Source organism: Aquarana catesbeiana, linkage group LG06, assembly GCF_042186555.1.
Source record: "Aquarana catesbeiana isolate 2022-GZ linkage group LG06, ASM4218655v1, whole genome shotgun sequence".
In the NCBI taxonomy this organism is placed as follows: domain Eukaryota; kingdom Metazoa; phylum Chordata; class Amphibia; order Anura; family Ranidae; genus Aquarana; species Aquarana catesbeiana.
Window position 1 is genome coordinate 187202674 of NC_133329.1, and position 16416 is coordinate 187219089.

Sequence of the window (16416 nt, forward strand, 5' to 3'; positions counted from 1 at the left end):
TGAGGTTGCATGTCTCCTGATGTAGTAAGAAGAAGAATATAGTTCTGGTAAGCCTGCTACACCCAGGTGGCATGATTCTTCATTGGCCTGTGGACATTTTTGAGCTTCCCCTGTTTACACCCCTGCACTGAATTATAGAAGGACTAGCTTTCTGTCACTGTGGATCATTTCTACTCCTTGTTTTATTTGGAACTGATATTTAATTCAGTTAACTCCGAGGATTTTAAGCTTTTATGATCCTCAAGTTTATGTAAATTCTGTTAATCCCTGAACTTTTCAGTTTACCTTGGGCTCAGGACTTTCATTTATATGTGTTCACACATTTTGGGTTTGTCGCACATATTTTGTTTGTTTTTATATAGGATTTACATGCACATTTCAATATGTTTTTGAGGATTAACTTTTATTTACTATATTTATGATGTGTGTCATGGGAAAAACATGCCAAAAACGCTTGCTCCCACTAAGCGGGAATGGGGCCAGAAAGTGAAATTGGTTTGTTTACACAAGAACAATGAGGCTCCATTCACATCTGTGCATTTCTGAATGCATTGCAAACCGCACAGAAAATGCATTCTTTGCCTTGTATTTCAGAAACGCTCATGAAATGCACTAAAAAGCACAGTAAAAAAGCACCATGCTCCACTCTAAAAAAAAAAAATGTTCTGGAGTTTCTTTAGGGCTATTGTTGTGCATAGGGCAGCCTATTCAAGAGAACTGGGCTGCCCTATGGGTGATGAGCGAAAACGCTGGAAAATATCAGAAAAAATGCATGCAGGAATGTTCCCACTACCCAGAGATGTGAACAGGGCTTCACAGCTGAGTGTCTCCATCCACTCCCTCCTATGTACTTGTATAAAGCTGGCCATACACTATACAATCTGATTGTACAATATCCTTTAGATCTACCATCAACAATGTAGTGCAATGGACTGCCTGACTGGATACAGAGTGAATGGATAAGTAGGTAGGTCCTCTTATTCTATAGTTATGGTAAATCTATTTTACATACATGAGATTGTACAATCAGACTGCATAGTGTATGGCCAGCTTTATGCAAATACATAGGAGGGTGTGGATAGAGACACTCAGCTGTCAGGCCCCATTCTCATCTCTGCATAGTGAGAACTCACATTCCTGCATTTTTTGGGGGGCGTGTTTTTGAGCATTTATGCTTGTAATGCATAGGGCAGCCCATTCACATGCTGCCCTACACTGGTACATTGGAAGGGGCCTTTCCCTGGTTTGGGTACGACTGAGATAGTGGCAGAAAGAAGGGACTTAGAGGGGGGGCGATCATCATCAAAATAGTTGAACGCCGCAGTAAGAAGTGGGGCTAGGGAATGGGCGAATGATTTGTAAAAGCTGGGGGAGAAGCCATCAGGTCCCGGGCATTTCCCCAGTTTCAATCCTTTAATAGTTAACAGAAAGTCCGACGTCGTCAAGGGGTCATCTAGGTCTGTAGAAGCAGATGGATATATTTGTGGTAGGGCCGTTTCCGAAATGTACTGTTCCATGTCAGGGAGTCATGTATCGTGCTCTTGAGACTGTGCAGGTCGTGTGGGCAGATTGTATAGTTGAGAGTAATAATGTTGGAAGGCATCTGCAATTCCCTTGGGAGTTCGAATCTTTTGTTGGCCAGCAGTGCAAATATATGGTATGGGGTGACGTGGAGGACGAGGATGAAGGACCTTAGCCAGGTGTTGAAGGCACTTATTTGCTAGAATGTAATGGCAGTTTCATCCCTTATCTCTAGCTATAAGGGTGTTTGCGTCTAAGATGCGGAGCAATTCTCTGAGAGATCTACAAAGGTACCTTGGTCAAGGTCTTTCTTATGTGCATTTCTAAGGAGTGAATAGAGGAGTGAATAGAGGACAACAGTCTGGTGATATCGGTCGATCTAGCTTTCTTTAGCCGGGCACCATGTTGGATGAAAATTCCCCGTAGCACACATTTTAGGGCTTCCCATTTAGTGAGTGGGTTAGTGTCGTCTGAGCGAAAGTTCTGGATCGACCGCTCAATAGCTGTCACGCAAGGGGTATCTTTTAGTAAGTTGTCATTTAGGCGCCATGAGAATGTCCTGTGGGATTTGGGTGGATGGGCCAAGCTTAAGTGAGCGGGGGCATGGTCTGACCAGAAAATATTACCAAGGGACGCCTGTAGAGGAATATCAAGTAGGGATTGGGACACAAGAAAATAGTCAATACGACTATAAAAATTATGGGCAACCGAATAGCAGCTGTAGTCTCTCTCGAATGGGTGTTTCACCCACCAAACATCCACTAGTTGGGCAGAGTGCAAGAGTGATTTTATGTGTGTAAGGGTGGAGTGTGGGATGGAGGACTTACCGGAGGAGGTGTCCACAGCCGGCGAGTGGGTCAGATTGAGGTCTCCACCTAGAATGATCTTTTTTTTTTTTTTTAATCTAGCTCCCCTATGTATCAATATACCATTAATGTGCCTCAGATGCAGAAAAATAAAAGCTTTCTTTGATTTCCAGAACAAGGCCTTAACTTAGCGCTTGCTGTGTTCCATAGAAAGCTTTACAGACTTGCTGGTATGTAGATTTGGGACATAGGAGCCAGCAAGACACAGGAAGTAGTTTACCAGCTGACCTCATTAGCACACACACCCTGCACCCATCAACTAGGTTTGCACGGCATCCCAGCATCCCTCCACACGCATTTGCCTGGCTTGTCAATGTAAGCTGCCACAGCTACTATGTTTGCACAGCATCCCCATTGTTCCTTCAGATGGGCCTAGGCCACGTGCTAAAATCTTTGAGGTTGCATGTCTCCTGATGTAGTAAGAAGAAGAATATAGTTCTGGTAAGCCTGCTACACCCAGGTGGCATGATTCTTCATTGGCCTGTGGACATTTTTGAGCTTCCCCTGTTTACACCCCTGCACTGAATTATAGAAGGACTAGCTTTCTGTCACTGTGGATCATTTCTACTCCTTGTTTTATTTGGAACTGATATTTAATTCAGTTAACTCCGAGGATTTTAAGCTTTTATGATCCTCAAGTTTATGTAAATTCTGTTAATCCCTGAACTTTTCAGTTTACCTTGGGCTCAGGACTTTCATTTATATGTGTTCACACATTTTGGGTTTGTCGCACATATTTTGTTTGTTTTTATATAGGATTTACATGCACATTTCAATATGTTTTTGAGGATTAACTTTTATTTACTATATTTATGATGTGTGTCATGGGAAAAACATGCCAAAAACGCTTGCTCCCACTAAGCGGGAATGGGGCCAGAAAGTGAAATTGGTTTGTTTACACAAGAACAATGAGGCTCCATTCACATCTGTGCATTTCTGAATGCATTGCAAACCGCACAGAAAATGCATTCTTTGCCTTGTATTTCAGAAACGCTCATGAAATGCACTAAAAAGCACAGTAAAAAAGCACCATGCTCCACTCTAAAAAAAAAAAAATGTTCTGGAGTTTCTTTAGGGCTATTGTTGTGCATAGGGCAGCCTATTCAAGAGAACTGGGCTGCCCTATGGGTGATGAGCGAAAACGCTGGAAAATATCAGAAAAAATGCATGCAGGAATGTTCCCACTACCCAGAGATGTGAACAGGGCTTCACAGCTGAGTGTCTCCATCCACTCCCTCCTATGTACTTGTATAAAGCTGGCCATACACTATACAATCTGATTGTACAATATCCTTTAGATCTACCATCAACAATGTAGTGCAATGGACTGCCTGACTGGATACAGAGTGAATGGATAAGTAGGTAGGTCCTCTTATTCTATAGTTATGGTAAATCTATTTTACATACATGAGATTGTACAATCAGACTGCATAGTGTATGGCCAGCTTTATGCAAATACATAGGAGGGTGTGGATAGAGACACTCAGCTGTCAGGCCTCATTCACATCTCTGCATAGTGAGAACTCACATTCCTGCATTTTTTGGGGGGCGTGTTTTTGAGCATTTATGTTTGTATTGCATAGGGCAGCCCATTCACATGCTGCCCTACGCTCAACAATTACCCCAAAGAAGCCCCAGAACTTTTTTAGAGCGGAGTGTGGTGCGTTTTTTACCGTGCTCTTTTTTATGCATTTTCAGTGCTTTTCTGAAACTAAAGGCAAAGCGTGCATTTTTTGTGTGGTTTGCCATGCATTCAGAAACACACAGATGTGAATGGAGCCTCACTGTTCTTGTGTAAACATGCCAATTTCACTTTCAGACCCCATTCACACTTAGTGTAGTGGGAGCGCACATTTTTGGCTAGTTTTTCCGGTGACGTTGATTTCAATGGGCTGCACTACATGCGGCAAAGTAGCTCATGGGATATTTTGGGATGTTGCACATTTTTTACAGTACATTTTGCTGCATTTTTTGCATGGCAAAATGTGTGTTTGCATGTGTTTGATGTGCCAGTAACAATTAATGGCTCCGAAAGCACAACTAATTAAAGTGGATGTAAACATAATTCATGAAATGTAACCTAAGCACATTTATCTGTAGTGTTTTCTTATCTCTCACCAAAGCCCTAAGTCCTCTGTCTTTCTGCTGCTCCGTTCTTCTGTTATCAGCAAGATAACATCTGACAAGTTCTCCGACAACTGAGATAAAACCAGCCTGAAATTTGTGTAGGGGTGGGAGCTAAAAATAGATTAGCAGAGAGCTGATCTATTCACAGCACAGTTCTCCACATCACTTCCTTCCTTTTGCCTATGTAGAGTGGGAGTGTGTGCCTTTCCTCCAATTAGCTGTCACACAGTGTATGCCAAGAATCCACACCCAGTGCTGAACAGGAGGAAAAAATCTCTAACACGATGTGCACTTTCTAAAGAATATAGCAAGCTGAAGACAGCAGATATACATGTAAAACATACGTAGGGAGCAGGGACATGCAGTCAGGGGAGGCATGCCATGAACATTAAAAAAAAAAAAAAAAAAAAAATCAAGCTTTGAGGATCGTAGCTCGGCGACCTGGGGTCATAGAGACTCCTACGACCTATGGTTCCAGAGATATGGGGCTTCTTGTGCAGCCTGTCAGAAACTAAATATGGAGCGGCCACTTTAAATACAAGCTGACACACTCTGTTTGCAGCAGACTGAGAGAATGAGCTCATAGTGCCTCTCACTTCTTGTCAGAGGCACTGAGCTCAATAAACAGCTTGGAGTCTTGGACCAATGGTAAAGTACCATTGGTCCCAGCAATAAAAATGCTGCAGTGGAGGCATGCCTCTCACTGCAGTGTCATAGAAGGGGCATGTGTCTAAAAGACAAATGCTCCCTTCCAGCCCAGCCCTCTTAACTACAAGGAAAAAACATGTTTATGGGTATAACATTTACCCATAATCCCATATTTTTCTCACACAGTTAAGAGGAAGAATGAGAATCTGCTGCCTGCTGAAAAGGTACTGTTATATTCAAGCTAAATCATATATTTATATGCTATATGTTATGACATAATAATTTATTATTTATCTATTTACAGTGAAATTACTGGTTGGAAGTTATAACTTCAAACTTCAGTAATTTGTCCATTAAGCCACCTGCTTGAGTACAGATTTTGAATTTAGTAAATTACCTTAAAAACAATATATAATAATTTGTATATTACTTATGGTAATTGACCCTTAGCCACCCAGGCTAATGCTGACACTTCTCTCCTACATGTAAAAATCATAATTTTTTTGCTAGAAAATTACTAAGAACCCCCAAACATTATATATATTGTTATAGCAGACACCCTATGGAATAAAATGGTGGTCATTGCAACTTTTTATGTCACACGGTATTTGCGCAGCAATTTTTTTTAAGCGCGTTTTTTCTTTTTTCATAAATAAAAAAACAACACTAATGTTAGCCCTATTTTTTTTTCTAATGTGAAAGATGACGTTACGCCAAGTATATAGATACCTAACGTGTCACACTTTAAAATTGCGCAGACTTGTGGAATGGCGCCAAACTTCAGTACTTATAAATCTCCATAGGAGACCCTTTAAAATTTTTTACAGGTTAAATGTTTAGAGTTACAGAGGAGGTCTAGTGCTAGAATTATTGCTCTCACTCTAACGATCGTGGCGTATGTAACCTGTGGGTATCTGGCTTTGATACTAGCCAGGGCCTCACCAGCCACTGACCTCACCGAATGTCCCTGGTGGGGAGATTTGTTTAATCTTTGTGTATCATCTAAGGCTATTCACTTCATTGGGTATATATATGAGGGTTTAGGTCCACTTAAATTTTATATTTGTACGATCCCTTTAGATTCACCAAAGCGACATAAATAGGAGGACACGCCATCTATCCAATCACTCTGTATCCAATCAGGCAGGCCCATGCAATACATAGTTAGTAGATCTAAAGGAGATTATACAAACAGATTGTATACGTGTAGTATATGGTGAGGTTTACAGACCCCAGGACACACTTCTCCTGTTTTTGATATTACAGCTTTATCCACAAAGGCTGTTATGCAATCACTCAGCTTCTGCACACTCTGCCAAATGAATGAATGAAATAGTGGAAATGTTTTTTATACAGCCAGCTGGACACAGAGGTAGGGGTTGTGTAAGATAATTAGAAAGCTTATTTATTCCTGCAAAAGAAGCACATTAATGTTATATTGGTACATTGGGGAGCTGAACTTATCCTTTGAAACCTGGACCTCACTTTCTGCCCCATCAGTTACAGCAGTAAAAAAGGAGTTGAAATCTTTGCTGTATGTTGAAAAGTTAGACACTACAGTCCAAAACTTCAGACCTACTAAACACTTTTTCACCAGATGGAAGCTATTTATGGAACATTCCTTTTCATCCTCAGAAATATCCCTTCTTATGAAGCCATTCCAATATGCACAGAGCGGACCGTACCACCTCTTCTCGGGTCCCCTGCCAGTGTTCCTGGCCCCTCCTCTCTGTTCAGTGCCCCCACAGTAAGCTGCTTCCCATGGGGGCACTTGTGCGTGCTTGCTCCCGAGCCCCGCTGCTGCAGCCATTACTGTGGCCCGCTCCCTCATCACTGGCTTTGATTGATAGCAATGGCTCCTGGTGCCTCAGCGAGAAGAGCTGCAGACATGCACAGCACTGGATCGAATGAGGGCTCAGGTAAGTAAAAGGGGGTGAGGGGGGATGCTGATGCCTAAATATTTTTTACCTTAATGCAAGGAATGCATTAAGGTAAAAAATGTTTAGACTTTAGAACCACTTTAAAGCCATGATACAGATCCTTTGAGGCCCTTCGCCATGCCCTTTATAGGGGGTCGGGGGGTTCTCCAGTACCTTTAACGCTAGTGATGAAAGCAATTATTCAGGCTTGGCACACAGTAGTGATTAAACCTAATTTGGTAAAGGCCAAATGGTCCCCTAATACACCGCTTTGGTGTAACCCAAGATTGAAAGAATTCCACTCTCTGCAGGACCCGGGTTTGTGGGCCAGTAAGTGCATCAAGTATTTGAGGGATATCTGTGATGGGTCAGGGTTATTTACATTTGATAGGCTGAAAAATAAATTCCAACTTCTGAACTCTTTCTTTTTCAGGTTCCTGCAGCCCCGCCATGCCTTTGACTCACAATTCAAATCAGTGCAGCTTTGGCTAGAATATGGCGACCTAGAGACCCTTCTAGAAGATGCTGATCTCTTAAAACCATTATCCCAAATTTACCGAGCACTTCTACCATCCATCCAGGTCAGACTGGATGGTCTGCGTGGTCTGTGGCGGGCGGAGGTGCAGGAACTGGACAGCGAGGACTGGGAAGACATGTGGGAGTATCCACTCCAGCCACTGATTGCTACTAGGGATAAACTGATCCAATTCAAAATCCTACACAGGATCTACTATACGCCCCAGCACCTCCACCGCATATACCCAGCCGTGTCGGCCAGCTGCTGGAGATGCTCTGGTACTCCTGCAGATTTCATGCATATATTCTGGGATTGCCCACAAATTCAGGACTATTGGCGGGAGGTAACTCAATTAATTCATAGTTTGACCACTATTCCTATTCCCCTGACAATTAGTGTCTGCCTCCTTGGCCTAGTGGAACAATTGGCATTTGCCAAAGCAACACGCACCCTAATAGGTATCCTTCTTTTCTATTCGAGAAAAGCCATAGTACTAAAGTGGAAGTCAACCACTCCCCCCATGCTGTCCTCATGGAAGCAACTAGTTAACGCAATGATACCCCTCTATAAAGCAACATATCTGTCCCGAGGATGCCCCAAAAATATCACAAGGTCTGGCATCTGTGGATAGACTCAGATTCCACGACAGATGATCAGCCCTCAGGGGATCAACCCAGATAGATCTCATCTATCTCTGTCCATCTTTACTGAGCGCTGAGGCTTAGATCCCAGGTGGATAGTCAGAGATGCTAGCCTAAAAATCAATACAACTACATTTATTCTACATCTATTCTCAAATGTCCCTATAGAGTCCAAGGTCAATAACTAAAACCGGGAGACAACTCCACAAGGAAAAATATCTCATATCACCATCCTGCCATGTGTTACCTGAGCAGTGACTGTGTTGTGTTTAGTTATGTTGATTTTAGAGAATCTGTTAGTAGTACTATGTTATGCACATGAATATGTGCACCGGTTGGCCGGGGTATGCCCCAATGGCCCTGTCTTGTACTGCTTAAAGAAATTTTCAATAAAAAGAAAGCCATGATACAGGTTGAAATAATTGGTTCTACTCTGTATGTGGGGCGAATTTCATCCAGTTTGTGTTTTTTGTCTTTCTATACAAATACCTGTACATAGGTGTTAAGGATTCCATGTATGTTGTGCGACTATTAACACTCTGAAGTCCTTTTTGTCGTTGGCACACAACCTTATCCTTATTTTGTATTAACCACTTCAGCCCCAGAAGATTTTCCAATGACCAGGCCATTTTTTGTGATACCGCACTGCGTCGCTTTAACTGACAATTGCACGGTCGTGTGCATCTGTACCCAAACAAAATTGACCTTCTTTTTTCCCACAAATAGAGCTTTCTTTTGGTGGCATTTGATCACCTCTGCGGTTTTTATTTTTTGTGCTATAAACAAAAATAAAAAGACTGAAAATTTTGAAAAATAAAACAATATTTTTCATTTTTTGCTATAATAAATATTCAATGTCTTTATCAGTTTAGGTCAATATGTAATCTACATATTTTTGGTAAAAATGTTTTCATTAAGCGTATATTGATTGGTTTGCCCATAAGTTTTAAGGTCTACAAAATAGGGGATAGATTTATGGCATGTTTATTATGAATTTTTTTTACTAGTAATGGCAGTTATCAGCGATTTTTAGCAGGATTGCGACATTACGGCAGATATAAAAATGCACTGATTGCTGTATAAATGACACTGGCAGGGAGGGGGTTAACACTAGGAGGCGATCAAGGGGTTAAATGTGTTCCCTGGGAGGTGTTTCTAACTGTGGGAGGAGGGGACTGACTGGGAGAACAGAGAGATCACTATTCCTAATCACTAGGAACAGAGGGTAACTCTGCAATTCCCTGTCAGAACAGGGATCTGTTTGTTTACATTGACAGATCCACATTCTGGCTCTCTGTGGAGCAATTGTGGATGGCCGATGGACATTGCGGCCAGTGGCAACGCACATCAGCTCCCCCGTCATGCAGCGGGCGTGCCTGCTATAGCTGTTAAAGAGGCCGACGTACAGCTACGGCGATTCGCGGGAACGAGTTGACCTGCCACAGTATAATGATGGCAGCTGGCCGGCAAGCGGTTAATGTTTTTGTGATGTTATGCTTTTTAAGCTATTGATAGCTTTCATCTCTGTTTTAGTTTTTTCTGAAACATTTTTGAAAATTTGAATTCTATTTTAATTGTGGAATTAACCGACCCCATACTCATTCTGTTCATGCGTTGGTTGTTGGTTAACCCGCTGGAAAATTTCTGCTGGTAAGGCTGAGAGTGTAAATGTCACATTCGGTGACAAGATCTGAAACTGCCACTATTCTAAATGCACCTAAATAAGCCTAGGGAATCTACCGCCATATCAGCCAAGATTGCTATTAATTGAAGTATAAAAAAGTGTGTGTATGTAGAACAGGTACAGTATATATCAGCATTTTACACTGAAACTGCGGTAAATACGCTGAATTACCTCTATCAATTTTTGTTCATATGAACTGGCTAATTCACCATGATCCACCACTGGCTTTACTTCTGGAATGATTTCTCCATCGATATTTCGAGGGTTTGGGATTGCTGTTTAAGAAAGAGATGTTCCAGTGTTACAGAATTGCTTTCAAGCAAGGCAAACAATCTTTGCATATGGTTTAAAAGGCACTGAAAGTCTTCCTACCTGTACCTTGTGTATTTCACCTGCATAACGTGCATTTATCATGTAGTTTCATGGTGTCATTTGTTACTCTGTATGCAAAGCCTATAGTAGAGCAAATCTTCAATTTCCTCTAAAGAATCGAAATAGAGGAGGGTAAATGGCTTTGCCAATAATATAAAATATGTTGTATAGTGCCTTGAAAAAGTATTCACACCCCTTGAAATTTTCCACATTTTGTCATGTTACAATCAAAAATGTAAATGTAAAGCGGAAGGAAAATGATAAATGGTTTTCAATTTTTTTTTACAAATAAATATCTGAAAAGTGTAGCGTGCATTTTTATTCAGCCCACTTTACTCTCATACCCCTAACTAAAATCTAGTGGAACCAATTGCCTTCAGAAGTCACCTAATTAGTAAATAGAGTCCACCTGTGTGTAATTTATTCTCAGTATAAATACAGCTGTTCTGTGAAGCCATCAGAGGTTTGTTAGAGAACCTTCATGAACAAAAAGCATCATGAAGGCCAAGGAACACACCAGACAGGTCAGGGATAAAGTTGAGGAGAAGTTTAAAGCAGGGTTAGGTTATCCCAAGCTTTAAACATCTCACAGAGCACTGTTCAATCCATCATCCGAAAATGGAAAGGAGTACGGCACAACTGCAAACCTACCAAGACATGGCCATCCACCTAAACTGACAGGCAGGGCAAGGAGAGCATTAATCAGAGAAGCAGCCAAAAGGGTCATGGTAACTCTGGAGGAGCTGCAGAGATCCACAGCTCAGGTAGGAGAATCTTTCCACATGATAACTATTAGTCGTGCACTCCACAATTCTGGCCTTTATGGAAGAATGGCAAGAAGAAAGCCATTGTTGAAAGAAAGCCATAAGAAGTCCAATTTGCAGTTTGCCAGAAGCCATGTGGGGGACACAGTAAACATGTGGAAGAAGGTGCTCTGGTCAGATGAGACCAAAATTGAACTGTTTGGCCTAAAAGCAAAATGCTATGTTCGGTGGAAAACTAACACTGCACATCACCCGGAACACACCATCCCCACCGTGAAACATGGTGGTGGAAGCATCATGTTGTGGGGATGCTTTTCTTCAGCAGGGACAGGGAAGCTAGTCAGACTTAATGGGAAGATGGATGGAGCCAAATACAGGGCATTGTTAGAAGAAAACCTGTTATGCCGCGTACACACGATCGGAAATTCGGCTAGCAAAAGACCGATGAGAGCTTTTAGTTGGAAAATGCGACCATGTGTATGCGCCATCGGACTTTTGCTGGCGGAATTCCAGCCAGCAAAATATAGGTAGCATGTTCTCAATTTTCGGTCAGAAAAAGTTCTGATCGTCTGTACCAATTCCGACGCGCAAAATTCCTAAACATGCTCAGAAACAATTCGACGCATGCTTGGAAGAACTTAATTTTCTTGGCTTGTCATAGTGTTGTACGTCACCGTGTTCTTGATGGTCGAAAGTTCAGCAAACTTTTGTGTGACCGTGTGTATGCAAGACAAGCTTGAGCGGAATTCCGCCGGAAAAACCGTCCAAGATTTTTCTGATGAAAATTCCGCTCGTGTGTACGAGCCATTAGAGTCTGCAAAAGACTTGAAACTGAGGCGGAGGCTCACCTTCCAGCAGGAAAATGACCCTAAACATACAGCCAGAGCTACAATGGAATGGTTTAGCTCAAAGCATATTCATGTGTTAGAATGGCCCAGTCAAAGTCCAGACCTAAATCCAATTGAGAATCTTATGCAAGACTTGAAAATTGCTGTTCACAGATGCTCTCCATCCAATCTGACAGAGCTTGAACTATTTTTCAAAGAAGAATGGGCAAAAATGTTACTCTCTAGCTGTGCAAAGCTGGTAGAGACATCCCCAAAAAGACTTACATCTGTAATTGCAACGAAAGGTGGTTCTACAAAGTATTGACTCAGGGGGGCTCAATACAAATGCACGCCACATTTTTCACATATTTATTTGGAAAAAAAAAAAAGCATTTATCATTTTCCTTCCACTTCACAATTATGTGCCACTTTGTGGTCTATCACATAAAATCCCAATAAAATACATTTACGTCTTTGGTTGTAACATGACAAAATGTGGAAAATGTCAAGGGGCATGAATACTTTTTCAAAGCACTGTAAATGTGTATTGCCACAATAGTCTACTCATTATAATAAACATTCATGCAAAATCATCAAGTGTAATTCATAAAGGTGCTTCATAAAAGGTGCTTCATAAAAGGTGCAACAGGCTTTTGGTGCAAAGAATATAAAGGTGACCATCAGTTGATTCTAACCACTTAAGGATCAGCCTTGTTTTGGAATTTAGGTGTTTACGTGTTTAAAACAGGTTTTTTTGCTAGAAAATTACTTAGAACCCCTAAACATTATATATTGTTTTTTTTTTAACACCCTAGAGAATAAAATGGCGGTCATTGCAATACTTTTTTTCACACCGTATTTGCGCAGCGGTCTTACAAGTGAAAAATGGTAAGGTTATTCCCGCGCTATTAGGTATGACAATAACAAAAATGGGAAAAGCTGCTTGCACCGAATCGGGTACACACCTGACCTTGGAAGTTGATAGGTATAGATAGGTGGTGCTGCGCTAATCCTAGATGTATAAACTAACAACATAAAGTATGTATATAAATCTAAGTGGCTCTGGTCAAATCTTGCATCAGCCAAATAAAGATTAGGTATATGTGGTAAGTGACAAAACCAAAAACCATTAAATTACTAATAAAACAAATAAATTATAGACGTGAAGGCATAATCATATGTGACCACATAATAAACACATATCACCATAACATTAACTCACTGGTAGTATAATAAAATATATATCCTCTTGAAAGGTGCAGATAGAGAAACAAAAAAAAAATAAAAAATAGTAACGATTGTAATTTTCACTGAGTGCAGAGCTCATAAAGTGACACTGTGCAGCAATGTATCCACAAATATGCATGGCTATCCAACAAATCAGTGCAAACAAAACATTCAGAGAAAGTCCGGCATAAATGTCCCAAAAAGAAAAATATATAGAGTACAGCGTGCTTCACACACAAATATTTCTATTAAGAAGTGATGACAGCAACGTCCAAACATGCAATCGTTGAGATTTTGGTGCTCAGAAAAAAATCACATCATGTGCCTCTTCATGCACACACACACACAAGTGGGTAATGGCCCCTTACCTTAAGGTAATAGGGCAAGAGCATATGACCAGGAAGCCTTTAAGGGTATCCACCTATGGGCTCCAGCGCATCCCTCACAGTCCTGGATCCAGGTTATGGCTCCCTCAAGTGTAACACAGGGGGGTATATAGGATGACAAAGCAGGATGGACCCAATAGTGTAATATTGTTTGGTAAAATATCAGCTTTTATTAGAAAATTAAGGTACTCACATAAAAGTAAATAAACAGCAATTCAATACGACGAGCGGCGAGCTCGTGAGCCTCTAGCAGTATGTAATGGGCGGCAATGGGCGGCCATTTTCCCGAAGTCCGGTATTGTGTATTGCGGACAATACCGGACTTAGGGAAAATGACCGCCCATTGCCGGCCATTAGTAGACTATTTAAGGACATTTTACTTACCTGTACGCATCCCCTGATGAAGTCACGTGTAGTGTGATGTCACGCGTAGGGACAGGACAGGCTGTACATACTGCTAGAGGCTCACGAGCTCACCGCTCGTCGGATTGAATCGCTGCTGTTAAATTTTTTTTTAATTTTTATTATTTATTTTACATGATTTTATTTATTTTTCCTTGTCAAAAGAAGTTTATTGAGTATACAATGTTATAAAGATACATAAAGTAAGTTTACAAGGATCTATAAAGTAAGCTCATTGTTTTACAGTAGGGTTTATATAGGTAAATATCATGAAATTTCAAATATTAAACATTGGGTTCACGTAAACCTAAATTAAAGATATATATAATTTCCTTAGTTACTTTTGTAGGTATTTAAATGATTTATACCTACTATACATATTGTTTACAAGTAGAGTGTATATAGGTCAAATAAATTCTGATAATGAGCTTTAATCGTAAGGTGGAGAAAAGGAAAGAGAAAGAAGAAAAAGGGTTGAAAGGTAGAGGTATGGTCCACAAGGTTGTCCCGCTCGTCAGTTTATTATTCTTTTTAGTTCTCTTTGAAGCCTTAGAATGGGTGTCTCTGTAAGTCATTTAATCTGTTACCATGGCAACAGGACAGAGTCATTGAAGTTTGACAGGAACTGTTGTTTTATCCAAGGATGCCAAAGTTTTTCAAATTTTGGAATTTGATTTTGATCGATGGCTACCATCTTAGCATGGGACATTGTATTATTCATTCTGTGAATTGTTTCTGCTAGTACCAATGTAGGAGATTTCCATGCCTTGGCCACTGTTTGTTTTGCAGCCGTTATTAGTTGGATCATAAGTTTGAATTGAGAGAGTGTTAACCATTCCGGTTTTAGATTAAGTAAAGTTAAATATGGATCTGGTTGTATTATTTTTTTAAATATTTTAGATGCAATCACGAAGACTTCCTTCCAGAAGGTTTGGATTACTGGGCACGTCCACCATATGTGTAAATATGTGCCTATTTCTGGGCATCCTCGAAAACAAAGAGTTGAGGTATTAGGTGAATATTTTGCCACTCTAGCGGGTACAGATTTTATTTATTTTTACACTGTTTAAAAAAAAGTGTCACATCCCTTGTAATAGAAAAAAGCATGAACAATGAAAAGCAAAAACCATCCATTCGTGCCCCCCCCCATCGCGATCGCTCCCAGCCAATGAGAATCATCCCCTGCCTCTGTGTAGTACACAGAGGCAGAGGATGTGATGTCATCTCTCCTCGGCTCGGCAGTTCCGGCGTCAAGGAGAGAAGACTGAAATGTGAGTTGCACAACACTACACCTCACAGTAGAACATGCCAGGCATACTTTACACCCCCGATCCCCCCCAATCACCCCCCCCCCCGTCACTCTGACACCAAGCAGTTTTTTTTTTTTCTGATTACTGCATGGTGTCAGTTTGTGACAGTTAGTGTGTTAGGGCAGTTAGGGTTAGCCCCCTTTAGGTCTAGGATACCCCCCTAACCCCCCTATTAAAGTTTTAACCCCTTGATCACCCCCCCGTCGCCAGTGTCGCTAAGCGATCATTTTTCTGATCGCTGTATTAGTGTCATTGTTGACGCTAGTTAGTGAGGTAAATATTTAGGTTCGCCGTCAGCATTTTATAGCGACAGGGACCCCCATATACTACCTAATAAACGTTTTAACCCCTTGATTGCCCCCTAGTTAACCCTTTCACCACTGATCACCGTATAACCATTACGGGTGACACTTGTTAGTTCGTTTATTTTTTATAGTGTCAGGGCACCCGCCGTTTATTACCTAATAAAGGTTTAGCCCCCTGATCGCCCGGCGGTGATATGCGTCGCCCCAGGCAGCGTCATATTACCGTTAACACCCATGCACGCAGCATACGCCTCCCTTAGTGGTATAGTATCTGAACAGATCAATATCTGATCCGATCAGATCTATACTGGCGTCCCCAGCAGTTTAGGGTTCCCAAAAACGCAGTGTTAGCGTGATCAGCCCAGATACCTGCTAGCACCTGCGTTTTGCCCCTCCGCCTGGCCCAGCCCAGCCCAGCCCACCCAAGTGCAGTATCGATGGATCACTGTCACTTACAAAACACTAAACGCATAACTGCAGCGTTCGCAGAGTTAGGCCTGATCCCTGCTATCGCTAACAGTTTTTTTGGTAGCGTTTTGATCAACTGGCAAGCACCAGCGGCCTAGTACACCCCGGTCATAGTCAAACCAGCACTGCAGTAACACTTGGTGACGTGGCGAGTCCCATAAGTGCAGTTCAAGCTGGTGAGGTGGCAAGCACAAGTAGTGTCCCGCTCATAGGCGTGCACACAGGGTGTTCCGGGTGTGCCCAGGCACACCCTAATCACCCCATGCGCATTAGTGTTATCGCTCTGTGTAGCAGCAGGAACATGGGAAAGATCTCCCTCTTACTGGCTCTGCCATATGAGAAGTGTCTATGATCTTCTTTCACTGTGCCGGCAGGGAGATCAATGTGCTGGGGGCATATATATATATATATGTAGGCACATACACATGCATG

At 41.6% G+C, this 16416-nt stretch overlaps 1 protein-coding gene across 3 annotated transcripts in view; it reads right to left on the reverse strand.

Annotated features, from left to right (window-relative positions):
- Positions 1-16416, reverse strand: part of SNX29 (sorting nexin 29) — a 2112233-nt gene that overhangs the window by 708683 nt on the left and 1387134 nt on the right. For all 3 annotated transcript variants that reach the window (XM_073591167.1, XM_073591166.1, XM_073591168.1), the window contains one exon: positions 10095-10198. In XM_073591167.1, the coding sequence (XP_073447268.1) occupies positions 10095-10198 (104 nt within the window). The remainder of the gene's footprint in view (positions 1-10094; positions 10199-16416) is intronic.